General features: G+C 47.8%; 2 protein-coding genes across 4 annotated transcripts in view; both read right to left on the bottom strand.

Moving 5' to 3' along the window:
• The window catches only part of FPGT (fucose-1-phosphate guanylyltransferase), a 70,972-nt gene that overhangs the window by 31,328 nt on the left and 21,959 nt on the right, over positions 1 to 17,685 (bottom strand). The gene's annotated exons all lie outside the window — the stretch shown is intronic.
• Positions 1,725 to 17,685, bottom strand: part of TNNI3K (TNNI3 interacting kinase) — a 29,883-nt gene continuing 13,922 nt past the window's right edge. For all 3 annotated transcript variants that reach the window (XM_068198996.1, XM_068198998.1, XM_068198999.1), the window contains 15 exons: positions 17,018 to 17,167; positions 16,397 to 16,483; positions 15,952 to 16,008; positions 14,965 to 15,057; positions 14,822 to 14,879; positions 14,513 to 14,707; positions 14,068 to 14,172; positions 10,135 to 10,187; positions 9,925 to 9,977; positions 8,606 to 8,738; positions 5,487 to 5,596; positions 3,895 to 3,954; positions 3,507 to 3,676; positions 2,486 to 2,565; positions 1,725 to 2,367 (listed from right to left, as the gene is read on the bottom strand). In XM_068198996.1, coding sequence (XP_068055097.1) covers positions 2,297 to 2,367; positions 2,486 to 2,565; positions 3,507 to 3,676; positions 3,895 to 3,954; positions 5,487 to 5,596; positions 8,606 to 8,738; positions 9,925 to 9,977; positions 10,135 to 10,187; positions 14,068 to 14,172; positions 14,513 to 14,707; positions 14,822 to 14,879; positions 14,965 to 15,057; positions 15,952 to 16,008; positions 16,397 to 16,483; positions 17,018 to 17,167 — 1,475 coding nt within the window. In that variant the 3' untranslated portion in view covers positions 1,725 to 2,296. The remainder of the gene's footprint in view (positions 2,368 to 2,485; positions 2,566 to 3,506; positions 3,677 to 3,894; positions 3,955 to 5,486; positions 5,597 to 8,605; positions 8,739 to 9,924; positions 9,978 to 10,134; positions 10,188 to 14,067; positions 14,173 to 14,512; positions 14,708 to 14,821; positions 14,880 to 14,964; positions 15,058 to 15,951; positions 16,009 to 16,396; positions 16,484 to 17,017; positions 17,168 to 17,685) is intronic.

Below are 17,685 nucleotides of genomic sequence, written 5' to 3'. Positions count from 1 at the left end.
AGGAAGGCTTTTTTAACTCCCTTAAGTGTCAGGGATTTTCAGTTGCCTGTCATTGGCTTCTGATGGTTGTGCCTCAGATGTGCCTCAAACAGCTGGAACCTGGTGACATTCCACAGCTGAAGAGATGCATTTCATCAGTTCAAAACCATGCCAGCTGTGCACTGCGGACACAGGATGGGAAAAATTTAAAGTCTAGCTCGTGGAACTGGACCGACCCCTGTGCCTGCCCATTTGGGCTGAGACTCTGACGCAGTCCTGGCTGTGCTGTGCAGTCCTGTGCTGTCCTGTGCCATGCTGAGGAATGTTGGGACCTGCTGCAGGAATGCTGGGCTCACTTCTGGCTGCTGTCCAAACCCTTATCTGGTTGGATGCCTGATTGTTTTAATCTGGATCACCTATTGCTGATATGTTAAACAATTTAAAATATCACTACAGCTGCCAGGCACTGGCAGGTCTCCAAAGCAGGGTAAGAATCCTCTTAGCATCTCATTCTTGGTAAGTAGTTTGGTGTGCTGGGGCTTCTCTGGGAACAGCACAGGCTACTTGCACTCTCACAAACTGCTTTGGAACATGTTCTACTCATTTACATTTTTCAGAGTTTTTGTTTGTTTCACTTAGTTGATCACTCCTATGAAACACGTTTCCCCCCTGAGCCTGATTTTCTTCTATAGAGAGCAATTAACTAAGACATTGTATCCTTCAAGGAACTGGTAATTTTAATTAGTATTAAAATTAGTTGCCAGGACTTGTCTTTGTAAAGAGCTTTTAAACTAAAAAAGTTTTTCATTCTGATATTTTTTTGTTTTTGTTTCCATGTGTTCCCTTCTAACATGTTCTGAGAAGGTGCTCAGGGATGACAGCAGCAGCTCAGGTATCAGTGAGTACACAGAGGTATTAATGCACACGAAGTCTGCTTCCTTGCTCCACTTTTGTTCCTCTAATCCAGTTTAGTTTCTGCTTTTCAGGCCCAGTCACTGAATGCAGAGTCACTGCATGGTTAGTTTAAGTGGGAAAAAGAATGCAGAGATATTTGTAAGAAAAAAAAATCCTGTTGATAAAGAATCAGTGCTGGAACTGATTTTTCAGATATGACAATGGATCCTTTCTGCACCAATGGTGTTTCTGGCCAATGTAAAGACCAAGGAATGAGACCTAATCTCTATCCACCCTCTTCCATCAGCCTATTCCCTGCCTGTGCTTCTGTAGCTCAGCCCTGTGGAGACGATCATCATCTGGCCAATTAGAGTCAAGTCAGGTAGGCAATTTTCTTCTGCATCCCAGATGCAGCTTCTCTCTTCTGCTCTGTCCCTCTTCCCTCACAGCATGCAAACTGCCAACCTTGCTTGTACTCCTAGGAAAAAATACAATGGATTTCCTCCAGTTGTAGACAAACTGGATGCTTTTTTTGTTGTGGTTTGTTGGAGCTTTATAGTTCCTCTTGTTCTGCCCCTTCCGTGAAAATCTTGTGACTTCTTGGGCTAGGAGATTGCAGACAGGATCCAGCAGGGTCCTTGTGAGCCCCATCCCAGGCTTTCCTGTGAGTTTATTCTGAGATTTCTATTGTCCCAGCAGCTGCTGGTGTAAATGGAACAGCACCTGAGACATGAGCCCAGTGGAGCAGTGGTAACCACTGACTGGTACCAGGGGCAGTGCTGGGAGAGCTGTGACAGAGCTGTAACAGCTTCTCCCCATTCAACTTTTCAGCAAGTGAAACAGGACAAAAGGAAAACGACCTCTAAGCTTTGCTTAGTGAAATCTCCCCCATTTTTATTGCTTCAGCACTGTTGAAGTAATGGTAGGTGTGCCAGAAGCATTATCAGAGCCCACCATGCAGTCATAGCTCATGTCTATCACACTGCTTGAGGCCTTTTTGCAGACCTGCTTCAGGGGTCATGGCTGTAGAACAACAACATCCTCAACATCACAGAACCTGCCATCCATGGGAAATACTGATTCCTGCTCAGCCAGGAAGGCAGCTCTGCCTTGGCCACACAGACAGTATTACAGAGACATTTTGTTATTTGAAAAAAGACCCCAGAAAATACCAGTGTGATTAACCCTGTAATTGCTTCTAGAGGAAGAGTTCAACTGCCCTGTCTCTGTTCTCTTTTTTAATGCCCCATGGTCAGAATTGCTGCTGCAGGGCACGGGGTGTTCAGCTGAGGGAGATGCAAAAGCAGAATGCAGTTCAGGGACATCTGTCATCAACACTAAAGCTGTTCAGTGCAGGGCTGTCCATGTGACACTCAGGGGGCTGTGGTCATGGCCAGGCTGGGGCAGGGGGACGCTCCCTCCCTCAGCTGCTGTCCTCCAAGCTGCCGCTGCAGGAGTGGAACCTCATGGTGCTCAAGGGGTCCGACACGTACCCTGAGGAGCAGAGAGGGTCCCTGCAGCTGGCACAGAGTGCTCCCCAGCCCTGCCCCTGTGCCAGCACAGCAGCCTGTCCCGTGCTCCGGGGGCTCGGGGAGCACTCTGTATAGCTCACCGTTTTTGTCCACGGGTGGGTAGTGGAAGTTCCTTCTCATGTCATCCAGAGGCAGGCCCTGGGAAGGGGGTTGCCCAGTGCTGCAATTTAAACAGGAGGTGACAGATTGTAAGACTGATGATGGCACATGTCCAGACCATGAGAACTTTTTTCCCCAAGTGGAAGGAAAGAACGGTACCATGAGACATCAGCCGGGGGCCTGGCCACAGCAGTGCAGTAAACAAAAAGCAAGAATAAGTCATGAAGTGAGACCATGACCCCCAGGCCTGCTGGCACTCAGTTACCCTTCCCAGAGTAACTGCCCTCAAATACCCCTCAAATCTGGGGCTTCACAGCTGTCTCTGGGTTGCCATCTTGGACACAATTCCAGGTATCAATCCACACAAAAAACATTGACATGTTTTTTGTGTGTCACTGCTAAAAGGTCCTTGCAAATAGATTTCTCAGGCAAGGAAGATGGGGGAATTATCCTCCAGTCATGGACCAAATCCACTGTCCTGCCAACATGTGGTTCATCCCTGATCCTAGGAATGGGAGTTGCTATGTTTGCCCTTGAAACCAGTTCTCCTAGTGGTAGGGTATAATACCTCAGGAATTTACTTAATGGTACAATAATATAGAACCCCTGTGTGTCCCTGCCTTAAAAAACATCAGGAGTTCTTACTGTTCTGTAGCCATGAAATGAGGGATACCCAGCTTTTAGGATGTACCCTTGTAGGACCAGTCCCAGCAATGCTGACTCCCACAAACCTCTGCAAGGCTCTTCCTTACATAGCTGTCTCCTGCCTCTCTGCCTGCTGGAAGGCTCTGGATTCTGTCTTTCTGTCCATCCATCTGTCCCTTCCCTTCTCAGCAAGGACACTTTCACCCTCCCAATGGCAGCCTGGGCTCTGTGACGGACAGGGTGATGGCACAGGTCCAGGGCTCTCCTGGTCCTGCCACGCCACCTCCCAGCAGCACAGCCTACTTCTGTCCTCCAGCCACGCCAGGGGAGCCCCCAGGCCCGGGGGCTCGTACCCACCCCTGGGAGCAGGCAGCGTGGGCTCGCGCGTTGACCGCGTACTCCAGCTCAAAGCGGGTGCGCAGGGCGGCCACGTGGCTGCGCCCAGGGCCACCCCAGGCCACCAGGCAGTCCGAGGACGAGGAGGGAGACAGGGACCCGCTGCTGTTGCTGGAGGCTGGAGACATTAACTGGATTAAAAAAAAAAAAAAATAAAGGTACCATTATGGCATATTTACAAGTCCTTTCTCATCTCTCTCGTGTAAGTCATATCCCACTTTTCCTTGGACTTTTCCAGCAGCTCCAAAGCCACTGCTGTCCTCAGCTGCTGCCACTGTCCCTGTCCCCATTTGCACTCCCATCTGCTTGTACAAACACAGAGCTCCCCTGCTGGTAGTGGGGTCCTTACCTCAATATTGCACAGACACTCCTCTAACTTTGTGACAACTTCTGAAAACTCTGGTCTGCCCTGTGAACACAACAGGAAAACCAGAGCTGGGTTAAAAACAGAAGGAGGCAGATCTGATGTGATTATATTGACACACAGGGAAGAGATAAGCCACAGTCCCCATCATTTCCCTCGCTGAATTTCATGGCATAGCTGTCGGTGTGTTTGGGAATCTGATGAAACCTGCAACTTCAGTGCTGAGCTACAACATGGAGACATGTGAACTTTATGAACTTTAACTGCACTTCATCTCTTTTACTGTAACAATTAGATTTGAGCTAATGATGACTAGATCACAAAAAAACTATCAAGAAATTATTTGCTCTGCTCTTTGCCCATGAACAGGACTTCAGACACAGCAAAGCAGAGATCAGCAGTGGACAAGTTCCTGGCCAGGCTGCCTGTATGGCCATCCTCCTCCATCCCTTGTCCATGAGAGTTGCACTTAATAAAACTAAATGTTTATTCTTTACAGAACTCAGCCCTAGGCCTTATGGCAAATTCTCTGGCTCTAATTAAAGCTCACAAATCCAATTAGCCAATGAAAATGGCTTCTCAGGAGATGCTGCTAATCTTCTAATCACCAGTTTGCCTTTGGAAACAGCTGCTGTCAAAAGTTTCTGGGAAACAGATGTTCAAGTACCTGATAAATAGAAACAGGGACATGTCACATGGGAACTAGTTTTCAGCTGGGATGAGCCTTGAATGAAATTAAAGACAAATAAAAGGATACATTTTCTAACGTGGAGGCATTTTATGGCCATCCAGCAAAACCCCTACAGGTATACTCCATTTTCTGCCTTTTTTTCCTTTAAACTGAGCAGACCCTGTGGAGAATTTTGACCTGAGAACACTCGTTGAGCCCCAAAACTCACCATTTTTCCATAACAAATGGTAGCAAAACATTTTTAGTAAAGCAAAATAGAGCCTAATAGAGAACAGTAGCAAAAAACCCTTAATGAAGATAATTTTGACAGGGTTTTACTCACATCTTGTGCAAAGTTCTGGCCATCCATGGCCTGATTGAGCCATAAATTGTTTTATAGTTCTGTCTTGAAGCTCTAAAACACTGGCAAGATGAAGTGACATTGGAGTCACAAATGGGTAACAAACTGAACTGGAACTCTGAAAAGATGGTTTCTCCTTATAGGGGCTGACTGGCTGTGGAATGCTGACAAGACACAGGGACTGCACCCATCTCAGGGCCTGCTTAAGTCAGCACTTTAATATGACACCTTATTAATGAATTTAAAATGAATGTGTGCTCCATGCTGTCATTAACCAATTCTTACAAATATCTGACAGCAGCAAGGAATTTTCTACTCATGCTGTAACAGCTCAAGTTATAATCAGCATTATGTGATTAATTAAGATTTTTGAAAGGCTAAATGTTAATTTATTTTCCTCCTCAATTCACCAACTCTCCTGTCTTTCCTGACACACCCCATTGCCTGCCTGGGGGCTTTCTGCAGTGACCCTTCCCACAGCAACTGTGATTTTGGGGGCATCAGCCAGAGCAAAGTGCCCATTTTCCCTCTGCTGGGGGCACTCACCTCAGGACAGGCGTTCCAGCCCCTCATCAGCAAGGCAGAGATGGGCTTGGGGATGGAGTAGCCGATGGGGGGGCGGATGTGGTGGTAAGCCATGTCTGCTGCTGCTGCCGCTGCACAGGACAGCCAGAGACACCCGTCAGCCCCAGAGTCACCCTGGAACACCCCTGCCCCCTCTGAGACACCCGTCAGCCCCAGAGTCACCCCGGAACACCCCTGCCCCCTCTGAGACACCCGTCAACTCCAGAGTCACCCCGGAACACCCCTGCCCCGCTCTGAGACACCCGTCAGCCCCAGAGTCACCACGGAACACCCCTGCCCCGCACTGAGACACCCGTCAGCCCCAGAGTCACCCTGGAACACCCCTGCTCCCCTCTGAGACACCCGTCAGCTCCAGAGTCACCCCGGAACACCCCTGCTCCCCTCTGAGACACCCGTCAGCTCCAGAGTCACCCCGGAACACCCCTGCCCCGTCTGAGACACCCGTCAACTCCAGAGTCACCCCGGAACACCCCTGCCCCGCACTGAGACACCCGTCAGCCCCAGAGTCACCCCGGAACACCCCTGCCCCCTCTGAGACACCCGTCAGCCCCACAGTCACCCCGGAACACCCCTGCCCCCTCTGAGACACCCGTCAGCCCCAGAGTCACACTGGAACACCCCTGCCCCGCTCTGAGACACCCGTCAGCCCCAGAGTCACACTGGAACACCCCTGCCCCGCTCTGAGACACCCGTCAGCCCCAGAGTCACCCTGGAACACCCCTGCCCCCTCTGAGACACCCGTCAGCCCCAGAGTCACCCCGGAACACCCCTGCCCCCTCTGAGACACCCGTCAACTCCAGAGTCACCCCGGAACACCCCTGCCCCCTCTGAGACACCCGTCAGCCCCAGAGTCACCCCGGAACACCCCTGCCCCCTCTGAGACACCCGTCAACTCCAGAGTCACCCCGGAACACCCCTGCCCCCTCTGAGACACCCGTCAGCCCCAGAGTCACCCCGGAACACCCCTGCCCCGCTCTGAGACACCCGTCAGCCCCAGAGTCACCACGGAACACCCCTGCCCCGCACTGAGACACCCGTCAGCCCCAGAGTCACCCTGGAACACCCCTGCTCCCCTCTGAGACACCCGTCAGCTCCTGAGTCACCCCGGAACACCCCTGCCCCGTCTGAGACACCCGTCAACTCCAGAGTCACCCTGGAACACCCCTGCCCCCTCTGAGACACCCGTCAGCCCCAGAGTCACCCTGGAACACCCCTGCCCCCCTCTGAGACACCCGTCAGCCCCAGAGTCACCCTGGAACACCCCTGCCCCGCTCTGAGACACCCGTCAGCCCCAGAGTCACCCCGGAACACCCCTGCCCCCCTCTGAGACACCCGTCAGCCCCAGAGTCACCCTGGAACACCCCTGCCCCGCTCTGAGACACCCGTCAGCCCCAGAGTCACCCCGGAACACCCCTGCCCCGCTCTGAGACACCCGTCAGCCCCAGAGTCACCCCGGAACACCCCTGCCCCCCTCTGAGACACCCGTCAGCCCCAGAGTCACCCTGGAACACCCCTGCTCCCCTCTGAGACACCCGTCAGCTCCAGAGTCACCCCGGAACACCCCTGCCCCCTCTGAGACACCCGTCAGCCCCAGAGTCACCCTGGAACACCCCTGCCCCCTCTGAGACACCCGTCAGCCCCAGAGTCACCCTGGAACACCCCTGCTCCCCTCTGAGACACCCGTCAGCTCCAGAGTCACCCCGGAACACCCCTGCCCCGTCTGAGACACCCGTCAACTCCAGAGTCACCCTGGAACACCCCTGCCCCGTCTGAGACACCCGTCAGCCCCAGAGTCACCCCGGAACACCCCTGCCCCCCTCTGAGACACCCGTCAGCTCCAGAGTCACCCTGGAACACCCCTGCCCCCTCTGAGACACCCGTCAGCCCCAGAGTCACCCTGGAACACCCCTGCCCCCTCTGAGACACCCGTCAGCCCCAGAGTCACCCCGGAACACCCCTGCCCCCCTCTGAGACACCCGTCAGCCCCAGAGTCACCCCGGAACACCCCTGCCCGGCTCTGAGACACCCGTCAGCCCCAGAGTCACCCCGGAACACCCCTGCCCCGTCTGAGACACCCGTCAGCCCCAGAGTCACCCTGGGACACGCCTGCCCCGCTCTGAGACATCCGTCAGCCCCAGAGTCACCCTGGAACACCCCTGCTCCCCTCTGAGACACCCGTCAGCCCCAGAGTCACCCTGGAACACCCCTGCCCCCTCTGAGACACCCGTCAGCCCCAGAGTCACCCTGGAACACCCCTGCCCCCTCTGAGACACCCGTCAGCCCCAGAGTCACCCCGGAACACCCCTGCCCCCTCTGAGACACCCGTCAACTCCAGAGTCACCCCAGAACACCCCTACCCACCTCTGAGACACCCATTAGCCCCAGAGTCACCCCAGAACACCCCATCCCTGCTCTGAGACACCCGTCAGCCCCAGAGTCACCCTGGAACACCCCTACCCACCTCTGAGACACCCAGCAGTATGGAAACCTACTGCTGAGCCATCCAACACAGGAACAAAGGCTGGATGGAGGCTGGAGGTTAGAGGAGGCTTTTGCCACCAGACCAAGAGCCAACTGAGATGCCCGTCACCATGGGCACAGGCCCACCTCTGGTCACAGGTCAGACAGCAGTGAGGGTCTCATTGGCAGAGGGGCTGAACCCTCCTTTCTTACCCATGCTGGCCTTGACCATGTCCTGCAGCACTCATGACCTCTAACAGCTCTTTTTCAGACATCCAGGGTCAGAATCTCAGGAGTGCAAAGTGCAGCCCTGGAAATGTTGCTCTGCTGTTGTATACCCCCCTTCCCCCCGGTTTGTGGGTGCTGTCCTGAGGCACACCAAGGAGATGTACCAAGGAACAGCTTTGCAATCCCAACAATCATGTGAGAGACAGACCCCCTGTAGTCAGAGCTTCTTGCTCCTAGTCCTAGACCTAGATAGGATAGTTCTGTGCTCTTCACCAAATGCAGTATCTCAGCACTTAATAACACACACCAGTATGATATGGGTTAAAATCACACAGTGTAGCTACTTCTTGACTTCAGAGAAATTTAAAATATTAATTCATTGAGCGTGTTACCTGGTTTGAGGTGAGCAAAGGGAATTTCCCCTGTTAACAGCTCCCAGAGGCACAGGGCGTAGCTGAAGACATCGGCTTTGATGGTGTACCTGGTGCACTGGGTGAACACCTCAGGGGCCATCCAGCGCAGGTTCTGCACACCAGGAAACAGCAATCACACGTTAGCAGTGTTTGCTTCCTCACACAAGCACCTATTCCTGTATTTGTATGTGTGTTTTCCTTTGTTTCCTTATCTCCTGCCTCCATCACTCAATAAAATATTTGGTAATCTGCCAGGAAAAGCTGTCACCTGCCTTGCAAGATCGAGTCAGTGCGTTACAGTGCATGATATGGAACTGCATTAGTGCTGTCTCAGGTCTAGAGAGCCAGGCTGAGCTGGCTTAAAACATCACAGTAGGGTGAGAATAGAAACCCCAGGCTCAAGGGCTGGAGACCACATCATACAATCTGAGAGATTATATGCATATATTTGCATATATATGCATTATATATGCATATATGACATATAACAGGAATTAACTACTGCTGCAGCTGGCAGAAGTAAAAGCTGGCAATAGCTGCATTGCACTGGGGCCTGCTCTCTCGGGGTCTTGCTGCTCTCTGCAGGCCCCAGTTGTGAGGCTGCTTCACAAGCAACTTGTCTGTTCCTGGGGTAATGGGTTCAGGGTGGATTTTTAGAGTCCTTGTGTTCCCTACTCTCCACCCACACAGTGAGTGCCACTACTGAGTGCTAAAGAGCTGCTTGCCAAGGCCTGGGGTAGCACCACCCATCCTCTGGCACTGCCACTCCATTCCATCCCATCACCCATCCCAGCCGACATTAACAGCTGGGATGATGTGAACATTCCTGGCCATGGAGTGACACACAGGACACATCTGGCCTCAAACCCATGAAGACAACAAGTGTCTTGTAAATCTGACTGTGAGCAACAGGCTACTGTGAAGGAAAGCACTGTGAAATAAGGGAACCAGTGCTGAATAGCTGTTAGAAAAAGGAACCACCTGTCAACAGCATGTGCATAGGGAAGAGTAGATTACAAATAACTCTTTAGTGAGGAACTGGAGCAATAGAGTTCCAAAAACAGCCTTACAAAGCATTTTTTTTCTGCTGCAGAGGTCATCTATTCCCTCATCTCTGTTCTTGAAGACAGAGGAAAAAAAATAAAACCAAGACAGAGAAACATTGAGAGAGATTTAATACTATACCTGTACATCTATTCCAACAAAAATATTTCCAATGTCTTTTTCTTCTAAACTGTGTTTGCCTGTATGTTTGATATTAATTATGTGGAACAAAACAAGAAACAAAATAAACAAACCCCAGGTTGTTTTGTCATGTTGTCTTCATCCAGGGATTGCAGAAATCGAGATTCTGAAACAGAGCAAGAAAAAGAATTACTCTCCAGCCAATACACTTATTATACAGAAGTCCTACCTTAAGTGCAATTCCACAGGACCTCTCACTAAGCACATGTTTAGTTTTAGAGAATCTGGGGTTAATTTATAAGTATTTCATAAAATCTCCTTACCTCCAAAATCAGCAACTACTGCATGACCATCCTCATATAGGAGAATATTGTGACTGTGAAAAAAAAAAACTATAGGTAATTGTTGGATAGCATCTTAAAGATGGTGAAAATGCTGTAGTTTTTGGGTCATAGCTAAACATTTGAGTTCAAATCACCTCCTTGGATAGCTAAATGTCTATAGGTATGCCTCATATTTACTGTTAAAAAGTACACATTACCCCTGAGAGGGCAAGCCAACCTTTGACTCATCTGCATGCACCAAATCCAGAGAGACTTTTAGAAACTGGCAACAAAAACACAGGGTTTCAAACAAAATGGAAACTTGGGGGAAGACCCACAAGGTGCTTTAGCTAGGTCACAAGTTTCCAGTACCTCTGGAGATGAAGATTTCCCTGCCCCAGTCACTACACCTTCACAGCACAGGGCTGTGGAAGGGCTGAGCAAGTCACAGCATGAGGAATGTGGACACAACAGTGCTCTCAGGATATTTATCAAATGCTGACCGAGCCAAGAAAATTCAGAATAGTGAAAAGTGTACAAAAAACAACAATGAAAAAGTTGGCAAGAGTTTACATGAGGAGGGAAAATGGAAGTAATATTGATGGTCTCAACAAAAAGCACAACTTGCTCATATTAGAGCTGTGGATACAAACAAGAACAGTCAAGTGAGGAACACAAATTTTATCAGAAAGCAGTCTTAGGACAGAAAAAAATTTAAGCTCTCCCAAGCAGGACTCCCACAAATCACTGTCTTCAAGATTTCCACCTTCACCTAAACCCAACCCTTGGGATGATATATTTAATCATAAAAATGTAACCATGACTCTCTTGATTTGTATTCAATCTGATTTTAGCTCTCATATGTACTTTCCATCAAAACATTGATGTGATTTTAGTATGACATGTGGAATTGTTTTGAGACCCACACCATATGCCAAATGAAAATATGAATCAAACACAAGGCTGAACTAGAGACTCTTGAAGGCTGTGCCTCAGGGTGGGTGTAGGTGCGCAAGCCATACAAAGCTACACACTTTGCTGTGGTCTTTGCTCAAATTTGGCCTCTGTCAGTAGGGACAAAAATTATCACCATGTCTCAATGTCAATAAACTGCACTGAGCCCTAGCTTCAATTTCAATCTATTCCAGGATTGTGTAGACATGAATAAATCCAGCTTGACAAGTCAAGACATAATGAAGACCTAGACTGACAGTTTTTGTGGAGAAGCAGTGAAATCAAATGAAATTCTCTTTCTCCTCATGGCATGCATCAGCCTTTCATAGAATCATGGAGTCTTTGAGACTGGAAAAGAAGTCTCCAAGACCTCCAAGATCACAGAGTCCAACCTGTGACCAATGCCCACCTTGTCCCCAGCCCAGAGCACTGAGTGCCATGCCCAGTTGATCCTTGGACACCACCAGGGATGGGAAATCTGCCACTGCCCTGGGCAGCCTCTTCCAATGCCTGACCACCCTTTCAGTGAAGAAATCCTCCCTGATGCCCAACTTGAACCTCCCTTGGCCCAGGATCTCACCAACAGTGCTGAAATGCTCATCTCGGTGCTGAGTGCATTGATGGGTATATCTGAGAGCAGGAAGCAGGTTCTGAGAGGGTTTTGTCAGTCTCTTACCTCCAGGGAGCACTACAGTCACTGATTTTTCTTTTTTAAAGTAAAAAATACACCCCACAGAAATAAGGCTTGGAAGGTACATCTTAAAAATGCTGTTATTGCCTTGGTGACATTTGAAAATTTGAAAACCTCAGATGAAACAGGTACTTTAAAGATTGTGTTTTGAGAAATACAGCAAGAAAAATCCAAGCTGAACTGAGCTGGCAGAAGACTAATACTGAGTTCAGCAGAATCAGAAATTAATTGTCTTCTCTTAAGGTCACACAGGGATTGCAGTGGTGAAAGCAGGCATTGTTCTCTTAATAAAACCATGGAAGGAAGAAAACGAGATAAGAATGAGGAGTGTGCAATAATCCTGGCTTTGGGAGAGGACATGGTGCTGGGGTCTGCCAGGCACAGAGACTTCTCTCTCCCATGGCAAGTGACAGGCTCAGCATGTCCTTTTGACAGGGATTCGGGCCATTAAAAGATCCTTCTGCCTTTCACACGCTGTGGGTGTAATGAAAAGCAATGGATATTTTAGGATTTCACAAGGGATATTTCAACAAAGTGGAGTCGCAGACTCCATCCTCATTACCACCAGGCTGCCATCCTCTCTTTCATCTGCCTCACCAAGCAGCTCTCAGAAGTGTTCACAGATAGTTAGAGTCATCAAAAGCAGGTCAGTCACTCAAAGGCTTCCTCCAGCCATGTTCAGCTGTTATGGCTTAAATTAAATGGATAATAAAATGGTCTCTCTTTTATTACAGTGCTATAATCATTGTGGCTGCCATCCCTCACCATGGTGTAAGTGGTAATAAGTTGATGCATGTCACCATTTCTGATGGCTGTCAGAACTGAAAAGCAAAATAAAACTCCCAATTATTCTTCAAATGGAAGGATAACCCCTTTTCCAGGGTAGAGACATGAAAGATTAATTTTCTTCTCTTTTCTGTCAAGCCATATTGCAGGTTTATTTAATGCATTATATACAGTGCATCATATTTCAGAATTCACAAAGGTGGTTATGAGTTTTGCGAAAATTTAAGGTAAAAAATATGAGGCTCCTGTGAAGCCACTGGCAAAACTTAACACAGAATTCCACGCTTAGTCTTTCTCTTAAGCTGTTGCAAAGATTTTCATCTGGTAATTGTGCCTGTGGGTTGGCTGGGACTCATGCTGCAAACATGACTCCTGCTCTTGCACTCAGCTTTCAGAAGTTGAGCTCTCTCAGCAGCACACATCAATGGCACCAACAACCCCAGAGCACATTATCTTCTGACCCTTACAAATATGACCTATATGACTTCTGTGCGGCTTTCTGGCTCTCCAGGAAGATACTTGTTTGGGTTTTCTTTTGGGGAAATCGTTATTTAAAATCCTTCAATGCAGAACTGCTCTCCTAAGAGCCACCAAGGCATGGAGCTGCACTGTGAGGTCTTAGCCGTGGCTGCCCTGGTCTGAGCCCTGGCTCCCTAGAGCAGTTCCACAGGCTGCAGTCAGGCATGGGGCTCTTGGCTTGTGCCACTGCCTCAGCAGCAAGGCTTTCCCTTGGAACAACACAGGTTTCTGGCCTGGAGGGACTGAGCAGGGATGCAGGTATGTGAAAGAGGCTCAAAGGTTAGTGGAAGATGCCATGCCAGCGTGCCTGCTGCTCTTGAGGGCTGACAGAGCTAAGGACCATGTTTTGGCTTTAGCAAAAGGATGGTTTTCATCTCCAATCTTGCAATCAGAGCAGCTCAGGTGTTTTATCCCCTGTTGCTGAAACATGCACAAGACTGTTTCCACAGCTAGAACAGAAAGAACAGGCTTTTCCTTGCAGATATGAGGCCTCAGTGCTCCCACTGGGACACCACCAAAGAGATGGATGAGTGCCCAGTCCTGTGCAAGATCCCAGCTCCCAGAGGGGAGCAGCCTGAGCTGCTGTTAGCTGCAACGAATGAGCCAAGCAAATTGAGAAACACACCAACTCAGTGATTGTGGGGAGGTATTTACAATGAAAGAGACAAAGTAAAGGGACAGAGATGAAGTGATGAGGGAATGTGACCAAGGGCCTTTTGACAGATGGTGTCAGGCTGAAACTCAGCACTGGAAAACAGAGATTCAGGCAAACAAACAGATGCAGGAAAACACTGTCAGTGACTGCAGCCTTCCAGGACAACCACAGTTAAGCTATTGTGATTTGTATGGGTTTGTATAAAACCCCTGAGATTATTTTCAGCTGAGTGCTAATGAGACACTGGGGTTGCAGGAGACTGCACGGTGTCCCTGTGGCTTTGAGCTTTCTTGTTGTCTAAATTTTTAGGTTAAAGACAGAAACTGACCTGTTCAGATCCCGATGTATGATGGGCTGTGTGAGATTGTGCAGGTACTCCATGCCTTTGGCCACATCTACAGCAATGATTAATTTAGACTGCAGATCAAGAATTCTGTATTTTGTAAAAAAAAAAAAAAAATTACTTGAAGTTAATAGACAGTTGAAAATTATTCTGATCTGTAAATCATGCAACATTTAAAATTGTTTTACATACAAAATAATGTTACATAATCTATACAAAGTAAATCTATATACTGTAAAATAATGACAATAACAAGTTTGTGAAGACTTATCAGTTTACCTTATACACCCAATAAACTGAACCAAAGCTCAACATTTTCTAGAGTGTTCCTCTCTCTGTTATCCTATGCTGAAATGAATATTTATATCAGCTTAGATTCCCTGCACTTCTAAATTCTGTAAGCAGGCCCATGGGTGGATGAGGGCAATACCTCTTCTGCTCATGGAGCAGGGAGAAGAGTGATCCCCCAGAGATGTACTGGGTGACAATGGCAAACTGGCTGGGGTCATCCAGGCAGGCTCCCACAAACTGGATGACACAGGGATGGTTCAGTCGGCAGAGGATGGAAACCTCACGGCAGAACATGTCCACATCAGACTTGGAGCAGTAGGTGTTGGCTCGGTAACTTAGAATTCACAGGAGATGAAACAGAAGGCAAAGGTGTAATAAAATATGGACTTCTGAAATACTTCAAGCTAGGTGATTGACCAAGCAGGATGGGAAAGCCTGACAAACTTACCGTTTGATTGCAACAATTTTATTTCTACATCGTCCCTTATAGACTTTTCCAAAAGACCCTAAAATAGTTTAAAATAAATAAGCTCAAACATGTTTGTTATGAACATCAAACATTTAAAGTGAATGCACTTTCACTTCTGGTACCTGAGCCGATAATCTCGTGGAACTCTATCTCAGAGAGCTGTAGGTGGAAGTGTGATGGCAAACCAGCACGAAGGAGGAGGACATCAGCCTTTTCTGCAACAGACACACCCATCCTGTTTTGTAAAACACGGCCAGGGGAGGATCAGGCACAAAAGCACTGGACTCCAGAACTTTTGCACTGGGAAAGCTGATTTTTCCCTGTAAACTGACTGCTAATCCTGCTCCCTGCTACAGCAGAGCCCAGTGACAGACACGTCCATGTGCAGGCTGCCTTGGGCACTCCTGGCTTTAGTGCCTGCCAGCCACGAGCACTGCCCCAAACTCTGCCTGCACCATGGGATGGTACCGCAGAATTCCTTACATGGAGAACTCATTCTTTCTTTTTGTGCAGCCAGTGCTCGTTGCTGCTGCTGGGGATGCCATTCCAGAGCCGACTGGCTCTTGGTGACATGTGGAATCTAAACTTTGCAACCGAATTTAGTTGTCAAATGTCTCTATCTTGTTGATCTTTGGAAAATTGAAAGTACTACAAAAAAAAAAAAAAAAGAGCAAATATCTTAAAATACCTTAAAATATTTATCTGAATGTTTCAGCTATATTTGTTTCAGAGCAACACAAATTATTTTTGGACAGAATTTTTCTTATAAGGATAATTCAGGCATTCTATGGTGTGATTTAAATGATACTTATTTGCATTCATGGAGAAATGGGTATTTCATTAGTGCTATTTCACATCACAGCCTTTCCTCAAAGAAATAAAAAAATATATATTTTTTAAAGTGAATGAAAACAAGGCAAATACAGGAATTGTCATTATACTGAGTAACAAAGCTAAGTATATTGTTTCCTAAAATTATTCCAGGGAAATGGAACAATGTACCATAAAAAGTCCAGCAATAATGGATCCTGTGTCGGATGTTCAAGCTGACAAACACATTGGATCAAAGGACCACAAAAGTTCATGTTTTCCCTTGCCATTGCAAATACCTTTTGTCATGCTTTTAATCTTCCCTAGGGGGGATGGCACTGAGACGTAGGAACCGTCTGAAATAAAGAACAGAGTGAAATTATGGAGTTCAATGATGACATAAATGATGGTGCTGATAAATTAATTAGTCAATGATGCCAGAAAGAATTAATAATAAAGGGTGAGAATTCAGATAAGCACACCAACACGTCTGATGGGAGCTGGTTTGGGCTGGGATAGAGTTCATTTTCCTCACTGTACCAGGCACAGCAGACTGGGGTGTTGTATGGCTGCAACCTTGAAAGGAATCTGTGTATGGCCAGAAAATGGTGAGTCCCATGACAATGATTTTATTTGTGCTGGACAGGACTGACCCAAAGCTCTCTGACATGGGTGGAGCACTTCCAGAGATTTCAGCAGTCTTTGGATCAGGCTCTTTGAATAAAATGTTTGCTCAGCCCATACCTCCTCCAGGCTGGGAGTATTCGTTGCAGGGGGATTCATCCTGAGGTCTCTTGTAATGCTTCAGGAGGGTCACAATTGCATCGTGACCTAGGGAAGAAAGAGAAATGCAAGAATTTGCAGGTAACTCAAAAGACTTAAAAAAAAATATTAGTTTATACAAAATCAGGGGATTAAAAAAAATGTAAAACATGCCCATAAAATATGCAAAGACATGGTGATGCTAATCTAAACCTACTGCGATTCTTAATTGTAGAAATATGGGAAATTTCTGCCAGTAAAAACAAGCATGTTATTTTCTTGAGTCCACCTACTCCTAAAATGCAAGATATGGCAAAGGAAAACCCTCCTGCAGAAATCCTGCAATGGAAATTGGCAGTAGTCTTCAGTGAACTCTTCTTGAGTTTGTGCTGGATTAAACTAATGTTTAACAGGGATTTGAGATGACAAATGGAAGGGCTGGTGTTTATAACCCTTTGTGTCACTGCCTGGGGAGCAGGTGGTGGGAGCTCTGTCTGCAGGCACTGGCAGGTTATTTTGCAGCATTATCTCCTTCCCAAGCTGCCCGCTCCTTCCTGCACAGCTTCTGTGGGTCCAGTAGCAGAAACTGGAAAATTAAAATACCTTTCTCATAGGCCCACATCAAACAGGTCTGCTCATCCTTTTCTCCACTGGACCTGCTGGGATCACAGGCTACAAGGTTCATGTCAGCTCCGTTATCCAGCAAGAACTGCACAAGGCGAATGTGGCCATGGTAGCAAGCACAGTGCAACCCTGGAACATCAGAGAAGTGTGGGGAGCACAGCTGTCAGAACATGGCAATGGGACTGCAGCAACAATTGTAAAGTGCAAATTGATCTCCTCGATAAATAAATATGTTGTCAAAAAATACCTGAGGCAAGAGGTGAAAATTAAACATTAAGGCTGCAAGAACCAATCTATTGCCTCTGCCCAATGTGCCACCACTTACTTTGCCAGCTGCAAACCACATTTAATGACTCTGTATGTGAGAAAAACAAGTGGAAACAAAGGCAGCTCTGTGTAGTGGGGATAGGAAGGTGTGCAGCCCTTCAGACACTACATTCCAGAAGCCCATCTCTTTGCAGAATAATTTCTAACACTACTTAGAAGCCTTAATATGGGAGGAACAGTTTATAGCAGGTTTTGTTACTCATATACATCCTAATGAGCCTGATACGTCCTCACTGAAGCCTTATCACTTCTATGCCTCCAGTAAAAATACTTCGAAAAAGCTGTGCTCTGTCTGAAAGGCACTGGGGTGCTGGAAATCC

This window comes from Anomalospiza imberbis, chromosome 9, assembly GCF_031753505.1.
Source record: "Anomalospiza imberbis isolate Cuckoo-Finch-1a 21T00152 chromosome 9, ASM3175350v1, whole genome shotgun sequence".
Lineage (NCBI taxonomy): Eukaryota > Metazoa > Chordata > Aves > Passeriformes > Viduidae > Anomalospiza > Anomalospiza imberbis.
This window is presented reverse-complemented; position numbering and strand designations above follow the sequence as displayed.